Consider the following 26,215-nt stretch of genomic DNA (forward strand, 5'->3'; position numbering starts at 1 on the left):
TCAGTTTTGAATACGTAGCAGCATGTCTATTAGATACCCAAATGGAAATGTTGAGTAGGCAACTGGAAATATTGGTTTGGAACTCAGGAGACAGGCCAGTTCTGCAATGCTGTATCTAACTCTAAGAGTCTAATTTTAGGAAAGATATTTATAAACTAGAGAATATTCAGAAAGGGACCAGGATGCAGATGCTTCTAGAAGTCATCTTATTAAAAAAAAAAAAAAAGTTAAAGGAACTAAACACAGATTGGACAAAAATATCCATAATGTGAAAAGATATCTGAATCACTAGGACATAGCATTAGCACTCATCTTGGAGAGTAAGGTATCTTCTTTGAGGGACCAAAGATCTAGTGCCCACTTTCATGAAAACGAACACAAAGTCCATAACTGATCGTCCCCATAGAACTAGATACCGTTACCAAGGTTTGACCTAAAACAAAACCCCCAAACGTGACAGGAGGCTAAGTTGAATAGCATGATGTTGTGTGGGTACAAGATTCTCAATACAAAGCACAGCAGAATGAAACCACACATTCATGTGCTCCCAGCATACTGCATCCTACCCTATAAAAAACTTACCTGTTTAGATGCTGTCCACTTCCAAAATCCCCAAGTAAGGGAAGTTCACCTTAGTGCTTGTGGTACAAAATTATTTTAGTATTATTAACCACCATATTTTGATTTTTTAGTGTTTTAATCTTTTTGCATTAATAGAGGCATCTTCATAAGATTAAGAGGATAAGATTAAAGATAGGATTAAGATAAGATTAAGAGGAGGAAATCTACAGCTGGAATTACCGGGCTAAGATCTTAACTCCAATACCTCGGTAAATTATTTAAACTCTGTGCCTCGGTCTCCTGCCTCCTTGGATTTCTTATGGGGAATAAATAAGTCAGTAAGTGTAAAGTATTTAAAATACATAGAACCAGCTAAATAAGAAGTAGTCCCAAAAATCTGTTAGCTCTGTTCAGCAGCACTCAGCATACTCCCCTCTGTGAATGCCCATTTGGGATCACTTGTTTAGTTTTTTAAAATTCATTTAGGCATATAGAATTATAGTGACTTTGTGAGGAAGAGCTTCAAAGTGGCAGCTCTGAACTTACCCTCTGGCATTGCAATCACTGCAAAGATGCTTTCTTGAAGCTCTCTCTCCACTGATGTCAGAAATTCTGTCACTCAACTCATTGTCTCTTCTTCTGTTAACTTTCACATGAAATTCATCTGGATTTGAATGTGTCCTAGAAGTAAAAAGGACAGACTCACTCTATTATCCATAAAAATGTACAAAACGTCAAACACACTGCTCAGAGAGAATGATACATACTCTGAATTACCTTAAACTTGCAGATTTATCCTCTCTATACACAGGGATGGGGGATGGAGAGGACCTGAGCCTGAATCCTATTTAAAAAGAAGGGTGAAAGATCTATAAAGAACCCCTCAAACTCAACACACACAAAACAGATAATCATGTCAAAAAATGAGCAGAAGACATGAACAGACACTTCTCCAAAGAAGACATACAAATGGCTAACAGACACATGAAAAATGTTCATCATCATTAGCCATCAGGGAGATTCAAATCAAAACCACATTGAGATACCACCTTACACCAATTAGAATGGCCAAAATTAACAAGACAGTAAACAACAAGTGTTGGAGAAGATGTGGAGAAAGGGGAATCCTCTTACACTGCTGGTGGGAATGCAAGTTGGTGCAGCCACTTTGGAAAACTGTGGAGATTCCTTAAGAAGTTAAAATTAGAGCTACCTTATGACCCTACAACTGCACTACTGGGTATTTACCCCAGAGATACAGATGTAGTAAAAAGAAGGGCCATCTGTACCCCAACGTTCATAGCAGCAATGGCCACAGTGGAAAGAACCAAGATGCCTTTCAACTGATGAATGGATAAAGAAGATGTGGTCCATATATTCAATGGAGTATTATGCCTCCATCAGAAAGGATGAATACCAAACTTTCATATCAACATGGACAGGAATAGAGGAGATTATCCTCAGTGAAATAAGTCAAGCAGACAGTGTCAATTATCATATGGTTTCACTTACTTGTGGAGCATAAGGAATATCACTGAGGACATTAGGAGAAGGGAAGGAAAAGTGAGTTGGGGGAAATTTGAGGGGGAGACAAACCATGAGAGACTGTGAACTCTGAGAAAGAAACAGGGTTTTGGAAGGGAAGGGAGTGGGGGTTTGGGTGAGACTGGTAGTGGGTATTAAGGAGGGCACATATTGCATGGAGCATGGGGAGTGGTGCATAAACAATGAATCTTGGAAAACTGAAAAAATTAAATTAAAAAAGGATGTGTGAGAGTAGCAGTTAGTATTTGACACTCAGATATCAAAACTGACGGAGCAGACACAACATCCCTCCTGGGGAGTGCTTCAGGAAGACAGCATTTAAACCCTGAGGGACCAAGATGTTTTAACTGGACCCACAAGTAAGTTACCAGGGGTGAGACCAGCAGAGACAGACTCCAGCCTCCATGAACAAACAACCATCATACTTCCTTCTGCCTCCATCTGTGAAGAAATTTTCTTCTCAAGCAAAAAATTAAAAAGTCCTGAAAAAACTAGTCCTTTGAAGTCCCAACCTGAGCAGCTGCTGAGTTTTCATAGCACTCTCCGCATGAAAATCTACTAAATGTTAACAATGACACTAAACCTGCTTGGGTGGTCTACGTGGGCCCACAGGATCGCTCGTCTCCCTAAGCAAGGAGAAAGAACACCCTGCTCTCCCGGTCTGGGAAATCTCCACAGCCTCACCCTCCTGGGCCTCTGCATGAATGGAAAGGGTCTGTGTCTTCGGGAAGAACCTCAGCTCGAGGTCCTAGGAGGCAGCCCCTGCCGCTCTGCGACTTGCGCAGGCCTGGCCACTCGTCGCGTGGGACCTGCTCCCACTAGGCTCACAAAGCTTCATCCTTCGAGTCCTAGCCTCGCTTTAGCTGGAACAAGTCACGGTGGCAATGGCCACCAGCATAAGGTCACAGCCACTGGCCAAAAAACCCATCAACACGACGGGGAAGCCAGACAGCCGCCCTGCTTCCTGCACTATACGCCACCAGGAGGGTCCCTCTGTTCACTCCTTTGGCAGCGACAGAGGTGGCGGCGGCGGCGGCGGCGGCGGCGGCGGCTGCGGCGGCTGCGGCGGCGGCCGTACCGGCACAACTTTTCCGCCAGGTGGCGCCGAGTCCGTCGGCGCTAGGAGCGAAGTGGTGGTGCAGAACAGGGCCGGTGGGCCTTAGTCCAGCACCACGAGGACCGCCGGCGAGCTGTGGGGACAACCGGCGCTGAAGAGACAGCTCACCCGTCGCCGGGCGCAGCTCTCGCACTCTGAGGTAGCAGTCGCTGCGGAGAGGTGTGCAGGTTAGCTCGGCGTTGGGACTTTCGTCTGCAGTCGGATCACCAGGTAGCCCAGGGGCGCGTCCTGGGGCAGAGGCGGCTGGGCTAAGCCATTGAGGAGTGGTAGTGTGACCAGTCCAGGTACGTGGTCGTTCTGGTCCTCCACAGGCAGCCACACCACGGCCCGGCCCCGGGGCGGCGGAGAGCCGCCGTCGAGTGCTTCCAGCCCCAGCGACAGCTCAGCCAGTTCACCGCGGTCAAAGCACCAACATGCGCGCTGCTCCCCAGTGGTGGGGTCCACCGAGACATAGGGCGCAACCCACCTCTGCCTCCAGCAACTGGTAGGTGACCTGCCCGTTGCGGCCCAGGTCGGGGTCCCGGGCGGCTACCGTGGCCAGGTAAGCGCCAGGAGGGTTGTTCTCTCGCACCAACACCTCGGAGACAGGCCGTGTGAAGAGTGGTGCGTTGTCGTTCTCGTCACTCACGCAAACAGTGTAGGGCCTCACGGTGCGTAGCGGGGGCGCGCCGCGGTCCTCGACCACCAGCGTCAGGTTGTACTCGGCGATGCGCTCGCGGTCCAGCGAGGCCGCAGTCACCACCAGGTAGCTGCCCGCGTAGGCCGGCTGCCGCCGGAAGTGCTCGTGCCCGTAGAGGGCGCAGCGCACCTGCCCGTTGGCACCCGAGTCTCTGTCCGAGGTGCTGACCAGCGCCACCAGGCTCTCGCGCGCCGCCCCCTCTGGCACCAGACCGGCCTCGGGCGTTCCGGGACGGGTCGGCGAGGTCGCGTCCGCACCCCCCCGAGAGCGGCGGCGACGGCAGCGAAGGGAGAGGCGGCAGGTGCGCCCGGGGCGGCCAGCGGGGTGATGGTGATGTCCGGAGCGTTGTCATTGACGTCGCGGATGTGCACGATGACCTTGCAGGTGGAGGCCTGGGGCCCAGGACCGCGGTCCTGGGCCCGCACGTCCAGCTCATAGGTGTCCTGGCGCTCATAGTCCACCGGTTTTGCTAGGGTGAGGTGGCCCGAGCGCAGCTCCAGACGGAAGAGGCGGCGCGCCTTGGGTTGGGTGTGAGCACCGAAGGCTAACACCACGTCGTCGTTGGGGCCCTCATCGGGGTCCGCTGCGTCCAGGTGGGGGTCGGCTGCGTCCGTGAGAGACCTCGTCGGAGTCAGCTGCGTCCAGGTCGAGCAGTAGAGAGCCCATAGGAGTGTCTTCTGCCAGCTCTACTTCGGCCAAGGCGCCCTACAGGAAGGCCCGGCTGTGGTCGTTGGCGTCCAGCACTCGCACACTAAGTAAGGGCTGCGGGCGGCCGCCTGTCCTGGGCCACCAACTCCAGGCTGTAGGCGACCTGGCCCTCGCAGTCCAGCTCCTGGAGCAGCACCAGGTCAACGCACTGGGCACCGTCCGCGAGCGTCTGCAGTTCCACGCGGAAAAGGTTGTGAGGCTCCGCCAGGCGCACACTCTGCAGCGGGTTGGCCCCCAAGTCCTCGTCCACAGGCACCTCCAAGGGAATGCGCATGCCCACGGCCGAGCCCTCGCACACCTCCAGGGGGATCTGGGTCAGGGGTAAGCGTGGCGCATGATCATTGATGTTCCTCACTTCCACTTCCACGTGCACCAGCTGAAACTGCTCCTGTGAGAAGCTGATCAGGTCAAAGGCCAGCACGCACTGTGTTGCTTGGCCACATTGCGGTGCATGGTCCAGGCCCGCATCCCCCCCGAGGGTCAGCTCCCCATCCCCCTCGGACACTGCAAAGAGTGAGCTGTTGGACTTCATCAGGTGGAACTGGTGTGGTATCTTGATCTGGTAATTACACAGGACACCATCAGACAGAACACCAATATCGGAGCCATAGGCTTCCTCCTCATTGGTGTGGAAATTGATGGTTTTGGTGCAAGACCAGGGCACCAGCTGCAGCCACAGAACTTGCAAGAATTCCAGTCTGGCCCAGCATAATATGCCAGAGGGAAATCTGAGCCTCCAGCAAGACATCTTTGTTCCTCAGAGAGAAAAAAAGCCAATCAGAGGCTCTGCGCCACCCAAGACTTCAAGACTCTCATGCCCTCCTGAGTAGGCAGACAGGAGACACTTGCCCTCCTAAATACATCTGATCTCTAAACCCTCTGTGCTATGTAAATCGCTTTTCTGAGCTCCAGGCCTAAGCTTGCTTCTTCTGAACCCTATCGGAGAAGTTACATAGAGAAGAATTTGCAAATAAGCATCCATCCGGGCCAATCCGCAGTCTCTGGGTCTTGGGTCATGTTGTTCTCCTAAAAGAGTTCACAGAAAAGCTCCCCATTTTGCCTGGGGAGCTGAACAGGGGCCAAAGGAGTTCAGGAAGTTATTAAGATCCCTATAGAAGTTTCCACTGTAAGAATGCATCACGCTTGCTTTTCCACTGTGCTTGATTTACACTTTGATGGTAGGAGCAGGGAATCTGCAGCTTCTGTGTCCCTTCTTAAACACATTTACATATTCCTCAGACAGAGATACATTACTCTTCTCTACCATTTTTAAACCAACTTTTATATGCATATTTTGCTACCCACAGTTATCCATCTATGTTGGGATATCATTTCTGTTCCCCCAGGAAGATTCTGGGGGAACAGCTTCTCCAGAGTCAGTCAGTGTCTAATCAGGGAAGAACTGTTTTCCAAAGTAATCATTTCTAAATAGCTTTTCTGTAGCAAAGAAACCATTAATAATGAAATTTCAGCCCCTTCATCTCCTTTTATGTCAGTAATTACTTATATGTGAGGAACTGGAGTCAGGGAGGTTTGTCAACTACAAACCACTGTAAGAGAGAGTTAAGGGTAGGAAAAAGATTTAGCGAAACATGCTGCAGTCAGTCTTGTTAGAAAATTGCTATACACCATTTATTTTTAAAAAGCCCTTGGCTGAAGAAAACCATGGGTGGCCTGATAGGCTGAAGGCTAAAGAAACATTAAACCATCTGTCTAAAGCACAATAAATAGTCTTGTGTTAAGTTCTCTTTATGTGTTAAATGTTCTAGATGCTAAACGGTCCCCATGTTAATGATGACATTGTTCCTCATGCCATGGAGTCATCATCAGTGCAGTGTACTTTAACTAGTCCTCTTGAATAAAATCAGTGAGCAGACTGAGTTATTAATATGCCCCAGCTATTATTGGCTTCTCCATGATCTGTAATATTATTGATTCCTGCAGAGACATGTCAGTAAATGACTATTTTTGCTTTCACTTTTAGGAGGGAGTTGCATCTATTTTAGCACCAGGATCTATGAATCCAGTTCTGAAACTGAGCCACCTCTGATGAGATAATTAATTAGCAGTGGTTTTAATTTAGTGGAACATTCCACAGTGACTCTAATTATAAGTACCAATAACTCTATGTCAGGGAAGTTTGCAGTAGGAAGCATGAATTGATTTGGGTTAGGTACTCTGAGATCCTAAAAGGGGAAAGTGCTTCATATTGTTTACTTTGGATTTGTTATTTTGCCTGAAGAGGCATCTGTCTAAGGGAGGGGACAACTCTACTACAGTTCAGCTGGATCACATTCCTTTGAAGCCAGTATCCTCATTGGCATAAAGACAGTTAGCTTTCTTCCTTGGAAGTGGCTATCCTGAAGAAGGACCTAGTTATTCAGCCTCTGAGACTCAAGGAAAACAAGAGGAACTGACACTCCATCCAACTTCTGAATTCCTAATTGTCCCCTTAACTGAAGCATGAAAACTGATTCAGCCGTTGTCTTTTAAAAGGCACATGCTTCCACGCACATCAGCCAGGAGAGGGACCCATTTAACCATAGTCCGAGTCTCATTTCTTCCTCTTTTCCCTCATCTCGAGCAATCCCTGCCAGGCTTGGCCTCTGCCAGTCTTCAGCATTATTGTTGCTATTCATGACAAGCAAAACTGCTCAGCACACTGAAAATGAAGAATAGTCTTGACTCTATCTACAGAACATCAAAAGATCCAGATAAAATATGAAAAAGGCAAGCAATCAAACACATTACCTCCACAATGCTAAACATCTGGACACTTTATGTTTGGAAACATCCAGCTCTGATGTTTAAATGCTTGATTGCATTTTTCCTCACTCTTCCTCCAGCTGTTTGGCAGCGCGCAGACCATCCACGATAAGGAATATGCTATATTGTTAGTGATTCATTATTAACATTAACATTGTTTTCCTAGTAAACAACCACCTTATTAAAACGCTGCTTTATGAAGGAAGGACAGCTGGAGTTTCAGGAAAGAGACATTTTCTGAGGCAAAAATCAGTTCTGTGCCAGCAGAGTGACAAGCTGAATAATATAGAAACTGTCTGATCTGTCCCCCTAGGGATGTGTCATCGGGAAGCTGTGTTTACAGCCCGGAGCTGCTGGTGCTCTCATGTTCCATTCTGTTAGCTCTGTTAGATAAAAATCTGTCTCAATATTAAAAGCATTGTGGCAGAAATTTGGTTTATGTTTCTTGTTTTCCCATTTGCCAGGATATTGCCAAACTAGAAGTCCATAAAATGGAGTTTTGATCTCTGTTGGTGTCCAACATAAAGCAAAACAAACAATGGGAGCAGGGGACTACCACCACCACAGGAAGACCAAATTGTGAATAAAACAGCAATTTGGTCCTCTTGCTCAGTTTGGTTTCAAAAGGGGTGAGGGGGCAGGATTTGGGTGAACTCCCTACAGTTCACTTCTGTTTCTAACAAAAACACCAATATACTAGTGTGCTCCCCACAATGCCAGGACACCAGAACTGTAAAATAGTATTTGCATTCTAATCAAGAAAAGATTTTCTGTTTTGCTGAGTACGCAACACCTTAGTGTGTCCCTTTACATACTAAAGCACACTGCACATAAACTAAAGTCATTTTCATCATAAACACAAGGAAAAAAAATTGGTCTCCTAATTCAGAATGGTGTATGTGTCTTTGCATATTTCCTCTTTCCTATTACACAAAACTAATAATGTATGTTGGGGGGGAGGGGAATGAAGCCCCAGGAAAATCCCTAATGTGCAGATTTCATTAGACCACGGTATCCAGGCATCAGAATAAGCAGCAACTCTCACAGGACCTTGAACTAATACTGTCCTGGCTCAGAAACAGTTTTTGTGCCATTTAGAACAAATCACTCTATGTCATATACTGACACCTGTCTTCATTTCTCCACTGAACAAACATCCTATAAACGAATGAGCAAAATATTATCCAGTGCAAGGTTGCTGTCTTCAAGGAGTTAAAGAAATTGAAGCTATCATGACTGTTTGAAAGGAAACAAATCAACCTAACAGTTCTTTTTTTCTCTTTTTAAAAATCATACCTTAAAAATACTATAATTAATCTTCAGCAGTATGAACCCCTAAAATGGGGAAATTGTTTTAAGATATCACATAAGAAATACCATGATCTCATTCCTGTTACTCTGTTATGTAATCAATGTGTTACTATGCCTTGGCTGTACAGTCAGTCATTTATAGTCAAAGTTATCGGCAAATTGCTGGTCCTTTTTATAAAATTATTTCAGGGGAAATAATTCAGCCCTGAAGCCAACCAAAATACTGTCTACAAGCAGAGAATAAGAACAAAATAATATTTTATCAACTACTTAAGTGCTTTAACCTAGAGAATATCAGAGAGAACCACAATAGAGTATCAACACTAATCACAAATTCCCCTTAACATAAAACAAGGATTTAAATGATATAATCTTTATTTAGAAAAAAGTTTCCCTTAGGATCATTATGGTTAATAAAGATACCATCAGAATTGTATAATCTTAAGATACTACATAAAACTAGTTTTTAAACTGCTGATTTTATTAGTCTAGCAGTATGAAGGACAGTAAATCAATGAATAATGAGAAATATCTTACCTTTTTTTCTCTGGGATGCCTCAAACCCCAAGTGAGCCAGTAAAATTGACTTTTGTACTTGACTTCAGTCTTTGGCTCAAGGATCATACTTTGTATCCTTGCCACCAGTTACAGAAGAAACTCACTCCCCCACCAGAGACTATAGTAAAGCAAGAGAAGAATAAAAGAATAAAGGCGGAGAAGCAACTTTTTATCTGTGCGTTAGTTTATCTTCATCTCTTATCCTCTTAACTGATCCTCTCTATTCCTACTCTACAGAGAAGCTCAGGTCCCCCATTAGTTAAAGTGTTTTCAGGGCCTTGATCAACAAATATTTGATCAAGTATTGGTGATACAATAAAGCACACAGCCCTGTAGAAGAAAATACTTAAATGTTAAAAAACAAAAACAAGAACAACAACAACAACAACAACAAAAACAGGGGCTTAGTGGATTAACCCTGCCTTCAGCTCCGGTCATGGTCTCAGGGTCCTGGGATGGAGCCCTGCATCAGGCTCTCTGCTCAGCAGGAAGCCAGTTTCCTTCTCTCCCTCTGCTTACCTCTCTGCCTACTTGTGATCTCTCTCTCTCTGTGTCAAATAAATTTAAATTTTTTTTTAAAAAATCAGAGTTCAGAGGTCACGAGTGCCAAATATCATGGAGAAACGTATATTAAGTACAAATAGGTAATCTCAAAGTTTCCAGGTAAAATCACAAGCAGTCAGAACTGGCAAGGACAGATAAAGCCTGGGGGTAGTGTGAACAAGCTGTGCAGGAGGACAGAACCAGAGCCTTCTTCAAAGACCTAGTAGAGTTGGTTAAAGGAGGTGATTTGAGGACACTAGAGGAACGAGTTTGAATGGGTGGCTTAGTTGAAGAGTTGGATACTAAGCTAAAGAGTTCAAATAATTTTTTGAAGGCGTAAAAATTATTATTTTTATTAAATCTCAACTCTTGAATATATTTTTAATTAATGTACAGTCATATTAGTTATAGGTGTACAATGTAATGATTCAACAGTTCTAGATTACTCAGTGCTCATCATGATTCATGAACTCTTTAATTTTCTTTATCTATTTCACCCTTCCTCCCCCCAATGCTACCCCCCCACCCCGGTAATCACCACTTTGTTCTCTGTATTTAGGAATCTGGTTTGTTTTCTTCCTTTTTTCCTTCCTTCCTCCCTCCCTTTCTTCCTTCTTTCCTTCCTTCCTTCCTTCTTTCCTTCCTTCCTCTTGTTTTTCTCTGTTCATTTGCTTTGTTTCTTAATTTCCCCATATGAGTGATATCATATGGCATTTTTCTTTCTCTGACTAACTTATTTCATTTAGCATTATAACTCCAAGGTCCATCCATGCTGTTGCAAATGGTAAGATCTCATTCATATATATATATGAATATATATATATATATGAATATATATATATCACTTATATATGCATTCATCTTTCGGTGGATATTTGGGTTGCTTCCATAACTTGGCTACAGTATTAAATGCAGCAATAAATATGGAGGCGCACATATCTTTTCAAATTGGTATTTTCATTTTCTTTGGTAAATTCTAGTAGTAAAATTAGTAGTATTAGAATTAGTAGTAGAATTTGGTAAATTCTAGTAGTAGAATTACTGGATTACATAGTAATTCTATTTTTAATATTTTGAGGAAACTCCATACTGTTTTTTCACAGTGGCTGCACCAGTTTGCATTCCCACCAACAATGCACAAGTGTTCCTTTTTCTCCACATTTTAACCAACACTTACTTCTTGTATTTTTTATTTTAGCCATTCTGACAGGTATAAGATGATATTTCACTGTGGTTTTGATTTTCAGTCCCCTGATGATCAGTGATGTCAAGCACCTTTTCATGCATCTATTAGTCATTTGTACGCTTTCCTTGGAAAAATCTCTACTCAGGTCCTCTGCTTATTTTTAATCAGATTATTTGGGTTTTGGGGGAGTATTGAGTTATATAAGTTCTTTATATATTTTGGATATTAGACCTTTATCAGATATATCACTTGAAAATATCTTCTCCCATTCACTAGAGTGCTTTGTCATTTTGTTAATGGTTTCCTTCACTGTGAAAAGCTTTTTATTTTGGTGTAGTCCCACTAGTCTAATGTTGCTTTTGTTTTCCTTGCCCGAGGAGACATAAGAATTTAAACACTTTTAAGGCATCAGTAAGATAGTGTGAGGTTTGTGGAGCAAGGAGTTGGTGGTGTGTATTCCATTATGACAAATAAGGGAGACGTTTGCCTTCCCTGAACATTGGTAAATCCTCAAAAATGACTGTGTTTTAATTGAAGATTTAAACTATGATCCCACACTATGACTTACTTATCATAAATGTTTGCCAAATAAGTGATTGAGGCAGTGTGGTTTACAACCTTTGCCCACCTCAAAACCACCTGTAGCAGAACGAATTAAAGGGAGACTGGAAACACGAAGACCAGTTATAGGGCCCCTGCAATCCAGGTACAAGATATTAAAGACCTGAACAATGAGTTGGAAGGAGCAGAGGGTGAAAACCTGAGCAACATCACAAAGGAAGAATTGGTAGGACTTACTGACAGATAAGCTCTAAGGGATGGAGAAGACGGAAAAAAAATTATTCTAAAGTTATTGGATGGCTTACAGAATGATTATGCTTTCCCAGTATTGCCAAAAACAGATATACAGTTCCCAAATAGGATTTCTCCAAGGCCCCTGCTACTCACCAGCTGAAAGGACCAAACACAGAAAAATTTATCTCTACAAATCTCAGTGTTTTTAGGGAATAATGCCTATTTTGAGGGGTTGCTTTGAGGTGTAAGTGAGAAAATGTGAGGAAAGCAAAAAGCCCAGTGCCTAGCACTTTGTGGTTATTAAAAGACAACTGTATCCTTTGTTATATGCATTTGCCTATCATGTTGTGATTTATTTGTTCAAAGGTATTCTTCCTACCCCCATTATGAGCCCTTTTATGTATTAACCATGTCTTTATCAAATGTGTATCCCACTGTCCAGGTCATTACTTACCACATGAAAGGAGTTCATTAATATCTGTGGAATATTTGTGAGGGTCTCGCCACTATATGCCATTTCTGCATAATTCTTTTTTTTTAAGATTTTATTTATTTATTTGACAGAGAAAGCGAGAGAGCACAAGCAGGCAGAGCAGCAGAGGGAGAGGGAGAAGCAGGCTCCCCACTGAGAAGGGAGGCGTATGCAGGGCTCGATACCTGGACACTGGGATCATGACCTGAGCCAAAGGCAGACGCTTAACAACTGAGCCACCCAGGGGCCCCTTCTGCAGAATTCTTAACCCTGTTATATCATCCGAACTCTAAATTAGAAAACTTTCTAAAGCTTGTATATGGAACTTGTATATTAAGTGAGACACCTGTAATGAGACTCTGAGTAATAGGCAAAACTTGGTGCAGCCACATTTAACAAAACTGGTTTCTTGAGTCCATTTCAAAACTGGTCTATCAGGGCATGTAAGATATTTGTCGTTTTTGTCTGTTCAAGCAGCCAATTTTTAAAATTTTTATTTATTTATTTATTTGTTTTTATTAATTTTTTTTTTGAGAAATTACCTCTTTACCAATTGATTCATGTGAGAAAGGTATGATAGATGCCTCAACCCTTGGTGCTAGGATGGCCCCATGATACAGGCTTAGCCAAACTATTCTATCCTCTCAGTGATTTCTTCAGGTAGATACATTTATTCCCAACCCAGATCAACCAAAGCTATTGGGCAACAGGTCCAGGATTATTTCTTCAATCACTTAGAAGGGTATATTTCTTTTTCTTTTTCTGTTGGAGTTGCTGAACTAGAAAGATTTAAGTTGGCATCTGAACCATCAGGCTGGGACTGTTTGCCTGAATATAAAGCTAACGTTTTTCAAAGAAATGCTGAGATGGCACTGAGCACCTAGATGCAACCATGCCTGATCTCCCACTAAACTTTTCATTTAACTGTAATAGCAAGTCCCCTTTTATGTTCAAGATACAATTAGCAGTTGGATTTCTGCTACTTGTTCCACAAACAATCATAACAAATTCTAAAATTGGGAAAGGAATTGTTAGTAATAGACTCTAAAACTATAATTAGCTGAGGTCCATGGAGACCTACCATACTAAGAGGTTGTCCTACATTCTTCTTACATATTTGCATAACCACTGGTAAACTATTACTTATATTTTGGGGTTCAGATCATGTGTCTATTAAAGCTACAGAATAGGGTGCCAGGGATTGGAAGGGCTTGGCTACATTTATAACAAAAGGATAGTCTCCAATTAAACATAGTCCCTCTGAGTGCAGAAAGAGAAAAAAATATAATGACATTAAACCATCCCTTTCTAACTAGACCAGTAATCTAAGCAGGCTGAAAGTTGGCAATCTTGGCAAGTTCTAAGGATAGAGAAAACAAAATTGTCTCCACCAAACTAAAGCTAGTGCAAAAAAGAAAATAAGATTTAAAAACCACAGGCAAAAAATAATGAGGAAGGTAACACCAAGGTCTAACAGAGCCTTGAGCCCTCCTATACCTCTCAAACTCCCTGTAAGTCTGGAATATCTTAGTTAAGAAAAATGACAGTCTCTCCAGAACAAAAATCCATTTGGGGGATGCAGCCTGAGAGCACAGGGGCATACATTAGCTGTGACTCCTACCCCAAGAAATTGTTCTGAATGGCCTTGTAGAGGCCCCAGTGGAAGTCATTTAAGCTGAGGGCCAAGGGCATGAACAGAGCATCTAGAGTGGTTGCTGGGAGATGGAGATCCCTAGATGATGAGTGAATTTGAGCACTCTCTCCAGCTTTGATTGCAGACTTGATCAGATGCAAAAAACACTAAACTATTGCCTGGCAAATGAGGGACTGAAATTCCTGAACCCCCAATTAAAAAAAAAAAAAGTGGTATATGACCTTTGAAAAGCCCCTGGAATATATTCCCAAAGCCCAGCTCAGATCACAAAGGACAAACTCTAAGAAAGATCCTCCTTGTGACCAGAATCTGGGGAGGCCATCTTAGCAGAACTAGAAACTCACACCTCAAAGAGAGGAGAGAGTCTTTGTATCTTCTGGCCAACAGGATATGCTTATGTGCTATGGGGAATGACCACTGTGTGTGGTTTTCCCCTTTCCAGATGGGGTTTTTTAATTGCAATTCTTTATCATTATATGTTTCAGGGGGGATGTCAGGTGTATCAGATAGGTTGTCAGATCATGAGCAGTTATACCCAACACTGACTGGGAGCAACGCAAACCTTTCCGAGATCCCATATCAGTCTTTAAGCTTCCCCAGGGGGAACTGATTAAGTCACCAACTGGCGGGAACAAAGAATGTCCAAGTTAACAGGACCCAACATGTAGGAGCAGAAAGCTTGATTCATTCTTCACCTTTTCCCTCCAATTCACCCACTCTGATAAATGCAGCCATCCCCATACGAAGCGTCCTGCGTCCAGCTGCACCTACCCCTGCCCTGTCCCTTGTCTCCCGGTGAGCCACCGGATGTCTTTGTTGACTCATTTTGTCTCTAGAACCCTGCTATCAAACCGCAGCTGAAGATTCCATCCGTGGACTCACACCCCACCCTTCCAAAATCTTCTTCCCCTCTCCTTTTAATCCAAGGCCGACAAGGCTCCCCCTCGTTCCTGAGAACTCATATCTTATCTATTTCTCTTGTTCCTGGTTGCTTTATCTATTTCCCTTATTCAGGACAGCTGACAGCTTTACAAAATAGCTTCTGTCTCTCCTGGAAACCTCATCAGAGGAGGTGGGGGGAAGGGAGTTGAGGTCCCTTCTCAGACTGAGAGCAGAGAGCCTGACCAAGGCAAAATACAGCAGCACAGTACTTCATCTGCTTGCCCCATCTGTTCCTGAAGGACAGCGTGGGGTGGACTCTTAAATCTCCCAGGTCACTTTAACCTCCAACCCTTCACAGCAAACGGATGATGGCTATAGAATTCTCAAGTGTTCCTGTTTGCCTTCAGGGTTTGCTCCATTGTCTTTTAATAACATCCTTAACTTACACCTATTAATAACACATTTGTTTTGTAGTGTGAAGATGAAAGGAAACAGATGAAAGAATTACATATTACACAAAGCTCAAGTCTAAATTTTTCACAAAACTTAAACACTCTATAAATTTAAAGAGGCTATTAAATAAAAATGATCATTTCTCGATCAAAAACATTTCATTATCCCCACTACCTCTAGAACAAGACAGAACCCTTAGACCCTCTGAATTCAGCCCTTTCTCTACTGGATGTCTCACACTCCACTGTTTATCCTACAGCTCAACCAGAGACGAGATTTCTCTAGAACTGCTTTATTTAGTCCCACTGCCACCCCTATGCTCACACTGTTCCTGTGCCTATAGGGTGGTCCTTCCTGCCTGTGCTGTTACAATGCTATACATTCTTTCAAGCAGCGTTTTTCATGCATAATTAGACTTTCCCTACTTCCATTCTGCCTTACCATAGAGCTAGACTCCAAATCAAATTATGATATGGCACAGCTTTTTTGTAAGCTTGGTTGTATACTTCCTGTCATAAGGAGGGCCCATCATACTTTTATAAATAGCAACAGTATCGTGCTCAGAGTGGTTGTTGTTTAATAAGTGTAGCTGATTAAGAGTAGACTGGATAAGCTAGCATTGTGGCAGTGTCTCCCTTAAAGGGAATATTTATAATACACCCAGATCAGGTACCATGAACACTGAACACTGCATAGAGCCGGCGGTACGTGTGTGGGCAGATGACTTGGATGCAAATCCTGGCACCACCATATCCTAACCATGTGGCTTTGAACAGCTCATCGAGACTCTCTAAGTCTCAGTTTTATCTTGTCTTATGAAATAACAGTGATAATACCACTTTGCTGGACATTCCTAAGGTTTAAGTCAGGGAATAGAGGTAAATGAGATGGTGTTTATAAAGCACGAAGCACTGTGCTTGTTGCATTGTAAGTGTTCTATAATAATCATGAGTATTATTGCTTAGAGTGACAGTTCTTTAAAGTTGCTATGAAAATGCTAAGATGGGTTTTATATTCCTTTAATCATTTTAGGGCTGTTCTTCTACACCTCTACTGTGATTCCACTACTTTCTTTAAAGCTGAGTCGCAATCACAAATACAGTCTGTAAGGGTTAATAACCACCAATCGCTGTCTCCTTTTTCATGTTAAAGCTAAGAATATGCCAATTCCAACTCTAGAAATTGACATAAAAGATCACTAAACTGTAGCCATAAGGTTACCACAGCAACCGCTAGATGTCATCTTTAGAATGTCCCTCTGCTTCACATCCTATTTGAGTAGGAGCTATGATGTATATACATTCACTCATCTACTAAATAATTGGTGCACATACAGTTTTATAAAGTAATCATAATCATTCATGCATCAATATAACAAGATATGCAATAGCAGCACATATTTTAAAATGCACACTGTAACAAGACTTCCTCAATATTTAATTTGTAGTTCTTTTGTTAATCTTACAATATATAGCCTTTTTCTTTAAAATTGGTGAATCATACTTTAACTTTCTTTGTTTTAGGAACAAGGCTATTTTATTTTGACAGCTATTCCTCTCGTTTAGCCAATGTAGTCCATACCCAATATGAAAAACACAAGGAAACCTCACATTACAAAAAAAAAAAACCTGGGGCACCTGGGTGACTCAGTGGGTTAAGCGACTACCTTCAGCTCAGGTCATGATATCAGGGTTCTGAGGTCGAGCCCCATATCAGGCTCCTTGCTCCTCAGGGACCCTGCTTCCCCCCTTTCCCTCTGCTTCTCCCCCTGCTTGTGATCTCTCCCTCCCTCTCCAATAAATAATAAGATCTTTTTTAAAAAATTTGTAATTCCACTATTCAAACAGCTGGCAACATTTTATGTTTATTATTATTATTATTATTTTATATTTATTTTATTATATTTGTGTATATTTATATATACTATTTTTCTCTATATAGAGACATACAAAAGATATATGTATGCACACCATGCACATAGAAATACATATCTATATATAAATAAACACATGTTTATATAACAAAATATCTATAAATATCCATACCCTGCTTTTGAATGTAGCCTATTTTTTCTCTTAGTCTTACATTGTGAAAATTATTTCATGTTAATAGAGTCTTGTATGATGTCATTTAATCAGTTGCTTGTTATTATGCCTGATGTATATATCATAATTTAACTATCCCTTTGCTGTTGAGCATAATGTTTGTTAGATTAAGTTTGGCTATTTGTATAGGAATTTTAAATACAGTGCTTAAATGAAACCGGAGTTTATTTTCTTTCACGCAAATTACGTCTTAAGGCATGTATAGGGATTCCCACTGTGCCAGGACCCAGGCTCCTTCTATCTTGCTATTCTGCCATCTTTAGAGGATGGCTTCATGTTCCAAAATGGTTCAGATCCAACCATTACACCCACAGGCCAGTAAGTCGAAGGGAAATGGCCAAATAACGGAGACTGAGTTCTTACTTCATGTTCACACAACACCACACTGCCAATGGCCATAGGTTAGCCATAAGAGAGGGCCAATGTATGTAATACTTTACTGAGTAGCAATCTGCCCATCTACAAACCAGGGTCATTGCTAAGGAGGAAGAGATGTGACAATGGAAGAAAAAAAAACAAGTCTCTGACACAGACATGGAGCTTGTTCCCAATTTTTTTTTCCTATTGTTAATAATACTGTGATGAATATCCTTGCACATAAACCCACACACACATCTCTAATTTCCTTGGGATAAACTCCTAAAAGGGTAATTGCTCAGTCCAAGGATAGGCCAGATTTTAAGGGTTTTGATACCTATTCCCAAATTGCTCTCCAGAACTACTGTACCAATTTCTACTCTCATCAGCAATGTAGGTTGGGTAGAGAAAAATGCTTTATAAGATTCAATTTAATTTGAATATTCAAAGATTCCATGCCTCCTGCGAGAAAGGCAATTTTCCTTGCATCTCTAGAAAGGTAGTGATTGAGAAGATTTCTGGAAAGAAAAAGAAAAAACAAAACAAAACAACTTAGTGCCAAGTGAAAAAGCCTTTTTCTATCTAGTAACATCAGAGGAAATGCAATTTAAGACCTAGCAATGGAAAAGATATTATTGGCTTAGGTTATTGAATGTATTTTAAAAGGGATGCAGAAGAAGATAAACAACATAATGTAGTGTAAAGAGCACTGAATTTAGTGCCAGAAGACCTGAATTTGAATCCCAGCTTCTACTTTATTATGACTCTCGGTGAGCCATTTAACCTCTCTTAGCTCATTTTATTATAAAAATAGGTCAAATGATGCCTCTCTCTCCTTTGTAAAGTTTAAATTTGTCAGTGTGAAAAGGTTTGATAATAGCTGTATTTGAATTGAAACTGGCACTCTCCTTAAATTTTATGATGCTACAATTCGATATTTTATATCCTTCATAACTGAATGGAGATGAATAATAAATTATTTTTCTTCAATAAAAAGAAAATTGAATAAGACTTTCCTCAAGGCTTTTTATTGTTTTTGCTATTGTTTTTTGTTATTTTTATCACTAAAGGATTTCAATTTTAAAATTAATTTTATTAAAGCATCATTTAGATACAGTAAAATGCACTCATTTTAAGTGTCCGGCTCAATGAGTTTTGACAAGTATATGCACTATGAAATCAATGTAGAATATTTCCACCAGCCCCAGAAAGTTCCCTAAGTGTTACTTTGCAGTTAGTTACAATCCAGGCAACCCCTATTTTTAAATGTCACATAAAAGGAATCAGACAATGTGTACTCATTTGTAAATGTCTTCTTTCACTCGGTATATTTTTGAGATGCATCCATGTTGTGCCACATATTTCTTTTTGTTTGTTTTTTTGCTGAGTATTCCTCTACTGTATGAATATACTACTCTTTTATCATTCACCTGTGTGGACATTTGAGTTGTTTACTACATAGGATTTTTGTGAATAATGCTACTGTGAACAACAATATACAAATCTTTGGTGGACATGATTTTATTTGGAAAGAATGGGGGATAAATACGTACGAGTGCAATTGCTAGGGAATGTAGTAAGTGCATGTCTAATTTTATAATGCAACCGACAAACCATCTTCTACAATGGTTGCACTGCTGCATTTCACCAGCAGTGTGTGAGATTTCCTGTTGTTCCACGTATTTACCTACGTTTGATATTCACAGTCTTTTTAGATTTTTGCATTCAGGTACATGTGAAGTGGTAGCTCACTGTGGTTTAATTTGCATTTCCCTGATGAGTAATGATGTTGGGCATCTTCTGATAATCCTTATTGCCAGTTTCCATATTTTTCGGGTACAGTGTTTGTTCAAGTCTTTTTCTTGTTTTAATGGATTGTCTTCCTTATTATTAAGGTGTGTATATTCTTTATATGTTTCATTTTGTAGAGTGTTAAGTCTTTTTCCCATTTTTAATAGGTTATTTGCATTCTTATTATTGAATTATAAGAATTTTTATATATTCTGATTGTAAGCTCTTTCCCAGATGTATGTATATGCAAGAATATTTTTTCAGCCAATAAATTGCTTTTCATTTTCTTAATGGTATATCTTGGAGAAGTTTACAGTTTTGATGAAGTTCAAATTACCATTTTTAAATTTGAGGATTGGTGCTTTTTGTGTCCTATCTAGGAATATTTGCTTATCTGAAGATTATGAATATTTTTCCACCTTATCTTCTAGACGTTTCATAGTTGATTTGTGACATTTAGATGTGTGATTTATTTTGAGTTAGCTTCTCTGTATGTTATGGACCATGAGCCAAGGTTTATTTTCTCTAGTATGAATGTCTAGTTGTTACCCTACCATTTGTTGAAAAGCCTATCCCTTTCTCACTGAATTACCTTGTCACTTTTGTCAGAATGAATTGATCACATACCTGTGGATCTAATTCTGAATTCTCTCTTTTGTTCCATTGACTGTGTCTACCCTTCGACTCTTCCATATTGTCTTGATTGCTGTAGCATCTATAGAAGGTCATGAAACCAGGTAAAACAATTTCTCCAATTTTTTTTTGTTTTTTTTCAAAACTGTTTTTACTATTCTTGTTACTTTACTATGCTTTTGCATTTCTGTGTAAATGTTAGAATGAGCTTCTCAATTTTTACAAAAATGACTTCTGCAGTTTTGGTTGGCATGACACTGAATTTATTTTTCAATTTGGGGAAAATTAACATCTTAACCATATTGAGTCTGCTAATCCACAAACATGGTATGGCTCTTTATTTAGAATTTTAAAATTTTCTCTCAGGAATGTTTATTGTTTTCTATACACAAATCTTTGATGTCTTTTGTTACATTTATTTAAAAGTATTTTGTTTTTGATACTACCTTAATTTTTTTAATATTTATTTTATATAGTTGTTTGTTGCTAATATGGAGAATTCAGTTGATTTTTCTTAACTTGGATACATCCTAAAACATTACTACATTCATCTATTAATTCTAATTGCTTCTTTCTTTATTTGTTTTTTATAGGCTCAGGTTTTTCTGTCATGTTATTTATGAATCAAAACAGTCTTCCTGAATCTTTGTTCCTTCTATTCCATTTTTCCTTTATATCACTAGCTAGGACCTCAAGCAAAATGTTGAATAGAGGTGGTGAGAGCAAATATTTTTGCCACATTCTCAGTCTTAGAGAATATCATTCAATGTTGCATCAGTGACTATGGTATTTGTTGCAAACATAGTTAATATGTTCATTATCAATGTTAGAAATTTTCCTTCTATTCCTAATTTGTTGAGAGATTTCATATGTGGTTGTAAGAATTTCATCAAATATTATCTCTTTATCTACTGAGACTATTTCTTTCTCCTTCATTTGTTAGGGTGATGGATTACATGTGTTGGTTTTCAAATGTTAAACCCACCTTGTATTTCTAGGATCAACCCTACATGGTCATGAGGTATTACCTTTTTCCTAACTATTGCTGGATTTGATTTGCTAAAATTTTTATTTTTTCCACCCATGTTAATGATGGACATTAGTTTATAAATTTTTTTCTTGTAATGTCTTTGACAGGCAAATTAATTATTGGCTAGTACATTTGAACTTGTTAGCCTAGGTTTCCTGCTATGGAAAGCTCTAATATTTCCTCATTCCTTAAAAGTTAGTGGGCTCAAATTCCAAACTCTCTGTCTCCTAAAGAACCTGGAAAAGCTTGGATTTTTAGGCTTTCATAGTGTGAGTCTAGAATAGGCTTTGCTATAAGACATGGTCCTTGTTTCTAGAGTAGGACCTTTCTGGTGTTTAGGATAAATGTCTGAGGTGTTAACAATACTCTCTCCTTAGGCTGGGTCAGAACTCCAACATCTTCCAGTGGTGTTCACTCTCATGCCATAGTAAGCTCTGTGTGACCTTGCCCTGGAAGCCGTGTCCCATTCCTCAGTGAAGAATTCATGGGAACTCCCATGTAGATTTCTCACTCCCTCCCTCACCATCCATAGCTCCCTCCTCCCAAGGGCCCTGATATGCAGTTTCCATCCACTTGAGTAGCCTCGAACTCCTTTCTCTGCCCCTTTAGATCAATAGGACCATCAGACTTTGCATGGATTTCAGCTTTCTGTACCACAGTTGGAAACTTGGGCAGTGAACTGAATGGACACAGGGAGAGAGTTTCCCTTCTTGGGGGATTGTGCTGCTTGTTTTTCAATACCTGAAAATAGTTGCCTTTATGTATTTGTCGAATTTTAGAGTCATTTATGACAAAAAGCAGAAGTCCTCAGGGCTTTGTTTTATATCCACTCTTTGACTCATTGCTGCCAGAGGGAAGATATCAGAAACAGAAGGACAAAGATAAAATGGATTTTTTTATTGTCTCAAAGATGTGCTGAAGGCAAGATGGTTGCAGGCTATAGAGAGAGAGGCATTTGAAAAATAACCTATTTCCCAGTCATTTTAAAAGCTTATCTTCTCATCTCCTTCCCCAAACCCTTTCGTTCTCCTAATATTCCATGAAATTTCTTGATAATGGCCACCCACTGGGTCAACAAGAAAAGGTCAGGCCAACTGATCCTTGTTGTATTCTGAAAGGGAAAAAATTGTGACTGAGGAAAAGTACAAGAGGAAAAAATCTACCTGTGTGCTTCATTAAGAGGGAATGGGAAAAACTACCTTTGTTTTAACTGAAACCAAGTGTGCTTGACCAGATAGGTAAGAAGGAGCTTCCTGGCCCATCTAGGAAGCAAGGATCTGTTTACAGGAACTAGACATAAATCCTTGACCTCAACTTCAAGGAAGAAAATAATGAAGGAGACCTTGGCTCTCTTTCCTTCCACCAGTGCCCCTCCTCTCCACCTGATATGGAGATTCCTTTCTTGTTGTACCAACTACCTCTCGCTGTATGTCGAACCAGTCCAATACTTAGTGGCCTAAATAACCACCATTTTATTTGCTCTGATTTCGTGGTAGGCATATGGGGTGGAATTCATTTAGGTGGTTCGTTTTCTGGTTTCCCCTGGGGCTGCTCATGTTTCTATCATCGTCTGTCAGCGCATAGAGGGCTCTTTAGTCCAAGCCTCACTCATACATCTGGCGAATGGTGCCAGCTGTCAGCTGCACCATGGTTCGCCAGAAGACTTCTTCACAGAGTGGCTTTGTTCCAAAAGCAGCAAGAGATGGGGCAAACCCTAATGAGAAAGCATTTCCTATGTCTCTGCTTGGGTCACATTTGTTAATGCCCTAGAGCCAAAGCAAGTCACATAGTCAGAGTCAGTGTAGGAAAAGATTAATAGAGGGTGTGGATACAGGGAGGTATGATTCACAGGTGCCATTACTCTAACAATCCACCACGTTATTGAGATCTCCAGTCATGTGCCTACGCCCTGGGGCACGTGTGTCTTTCTGCAGCAATTCTTCATTATCACAATGTTCTGCTTCTGACAGAAGATGCAACAACTTGGAAAGACAGGAAGAGATACTGGTGATTCCTAAGACTTTTTTGTCTTAGTAATTTGGGACAAATAGCCTGGGCTTCCATCTCACAAGTGCAGTTGTAGGTAGTGTGCACAGGTACAGTGCCACTGGTTATTTATATCAAACCTCCATTTTAACCAGTAAGTACTTATGTGGGGCTGGTAAATATCTAGAATATCAGGGGTGCCTGGGTGGTTCAGTGGGTTAAGTCTCTGCCTTTGGCTCAGGTCATAATCCCAGGGTCCTGGGATTGAACACCAAGTTGGGCTATCTGCTCATCGGGGAGACTGCTTCCCCATCTCTCTCTCTCTGCCCACCTCTCTTTCTACTTGTGATCTCTGTCTGTCAAATAAATAAATAAATAAATAAATTCAAAAAAACAAAAAAGAGAATATCAACCCTGCCGTATATGTCAGTTACTTGCAAAACACTAATCCAAGTCTGGTAAGTATCCTATGTATAATTCTCAGGCTCACAAGTTCCTTAGCATTTGCCCAAACCATTCAGGTTATACTTGGAGAGACTGTGGCCCAGAAGGATCAAAGGGACTTTAGTTCTAATTAGGTCACACAAGAAGCAGATAGGAGAACTAAGCTCAGAATCCAAGTCTTTCCATAGTTTCACCAATGTGCTCTTCATTAAGCAGTATCACAACTGATTTTCATGAGATTTAGTTCTGCCTTTGTGGACGACAGTCTCTTAAATGGCTGCCTTGGCTTATGTATTTAAGATCTGCATTCCAGTCACAGATTTTAAATGTAAACTTTCTTAATTGATAAAGAGAAGACAGAAGACATTTAAAATTTCCTACTCTGTGTTCTTTATAGAGTTTAACAGGAACACGTTTCATCACTGCAATTCCATTTCGTGGTTTTAGGGGAGGATGGGCACGAGGAAGGAGTGTTATTATAAACACAGATGCAAAACCTTCTTTCTGAATTCCCTCACCCATTATCTCAGCAAAAGCCTCACTAAGCCCTGACACAAAAAAATTCAGCACCTCTGTTACTGCTTTAACATAGCTCTCATCCTCAGAAATGCTTCCATTCTGATTTAGTCACCTAATCATATACGCCCCAGAACTACTTCGGTCTCAGCACTGAAGGATCTGGGATGTTTTTCCCCCAAAAGTAATCATTTAAAGTGGATTTGAACTGTCCTCTGAAAGTGGAGTCCAATTGTATTCCACAATAGACAAAAGGGCAAGACACTGGAAATAGATCTTTTACATCTTAAAAAATCCAAGTGAGTCTTTCTGGACAAACAAAAGGGCACAGAACAGGAAAAGATAAAGAAACAAACCAACCCACCTGGGCCATCTGGGTCTACTCAGACTTCTAGGACCTTATGATTTTATGCAGTCTAGCCTAACCATGAATTTTTTTTACAGTTACAAAATCATGAGCACTCGAAACAACTACAAATCCCTAATAAGACTGTACAAGAAGACACTGAAAATTCAAATTCATCTTTAGCAAGTGAAGGGTGTGCTAACAGGAGAAAATATAAACAGCATATGGAGAGAGGTACATAAGAAAGGTACTAACTCCAATTCAAACTCTTGTCAGACATCTCTTTAGCGGGCCTGTCAGCAGGAAGCCAATTACTGGGGAAAGAATGAAGTTTGTTTTATGAGCACTATATTACAAACACAGCCCCTTCATCTGAACATCAAGGAAGAATTTTGCATTTCTGATAGAAGCCAACAGTGTTCTGCAGCTGACGGGCTGGTGGCTTGAAGGTTAAAGCTATGGGAGGGCTAGGAGAGAACCAACAAACTCCTTAACCCCCCAAATCTAGCTCCAGTGATGAAACTGTGATGCTTAATTTGTGAAAACCTCCAATGGAAGACTCAGGCCCTCAAAGAATAGGAGCTAACTTTAGCAAAACTCAGCACAGCTTCTGGCCTCATAGGCTTCTAGAAGGCTCTCATGTGACACACCCTGAATATTTTTGGCACTGGAAGCCTATGGTCTTCATCAGAGGGACAGAAGGAGCAACGTGTGGCATCATCTTCCATTTCTTAGCTTATGTATATAATTATTATTATTTAATAATGTAATCTTCCCTTGGAAGGAACAACTTTAATTTGAAAGTGTGCACACAAAAACAATATTAAAGGTCCATCTTTGTCCTTATTCTGAACACAAAAATATCTAATTTGTCTCATTTTGTTTATATATCCTTTTCTTTCATATGTGGGCAAACAGATACCAAGAATCTTAATTACTTCTCATAGTATGCTTGCTTAAATAATGGTGTGAAGTGCTTCACCGTGCTCCCAAACATCTACCAGATCTTTCCCGGGGAAGAGTAACACTTTACACAAGTAAGAAAAAGAAATAACTCAGGTCATCAGACAGATCTTTTGATTGATAGAAATAGCTCTTCTATGCCTGGGCACAGTCTTCAGTATTTCTCATATTATTATCATGATTATCCCAGAAAGCCACTCTAAGTTGACCATATTACCCATAAGATGAATACAGCAAACTATAGAATTAGCACCTAAAAACCCTACATGACATTTCCATGTCACAGATACATAATTCCTTGAAACTTTTACAGAAAGAGAATGAGGAAGATTCTATTCTGGCTCCTTGACTGCTGCAGTTAGGACTTTAGCAAAAGGATACCAGTTCTCTTTCTAAAGCCTAAATAAGTTCTAATTGCCATTGTGATTTCTTCTTTGACCCACAGTTTATTTAGAAGCCTATTGCTTAATTTCCAAATGGTTATGGGTTTTTCTCATTATCTTTTCATGATTGATTTTTAGCTCCTTTCTACTGTGATCACAGAACATCCTCTGCATGAATTTAATGCTTGGAAATTTGCTGAGATTCCTTTTAGATCACACTGCGGTTGTTGGATACAGTGTCCCGGTTTGTTCTTCGGGTCAGGTGTGTTAAACATGTTCTGCTTTTCGACATCCTTCCTAATTATTTTCCTCTGCTTATCCTATTGGTCACTGAAAGAGGTATGTCAGAATGACCTAAAACTATTGTGGATTTGCATTTTACTCCATTTGGTTCTATCAGTGTTTGCTTTATGAACTTCGAGATTTTCTTA

At 40.8% G+C, this 26,215-nt stretch overlaps 1 protein-coding gene across 1 annotated transcript; it reads right to left on the reverse strand.

The window, feature by feature from the left end:
• Positions 1-3,307: 3,307 nt before the first annotated feature.
• PCDH8 (protocadherin 8) lies at positions 3,308-5,373 on the reverse strand. Its single transcript, XM_059144317.1, is given in 4 exon segments — positions 3,308-4,165; positions 4,168-4,471; positions 4,524-4,679; positions 4,681-5,373. Coding segments are annotated over 4 exon segments (1,680 nt in total). The 5' UTR covers positions 5,359-5,373; the 3' UTR covers positions 3,308-3,623.
• Positions 5,374-26,215: the final 20,842 nt, after the last annotated feature.

The sequence above is a fragment of the Mustela lutreola genome, chromosome 13 (assembly GCF_030435805.1).
Source record: "Mustela lutreola isolate mMusLut2 chromosome 13, mMusLut2.pri, whole genome shotgun sequence".
NCBI classification, from domain to species: domain Eukaryota; kingdom Metazoa; phylum Chordata; class Mammalia; order Carnivora; family Mustelidae; genus Mustela; species Mustela lutreola.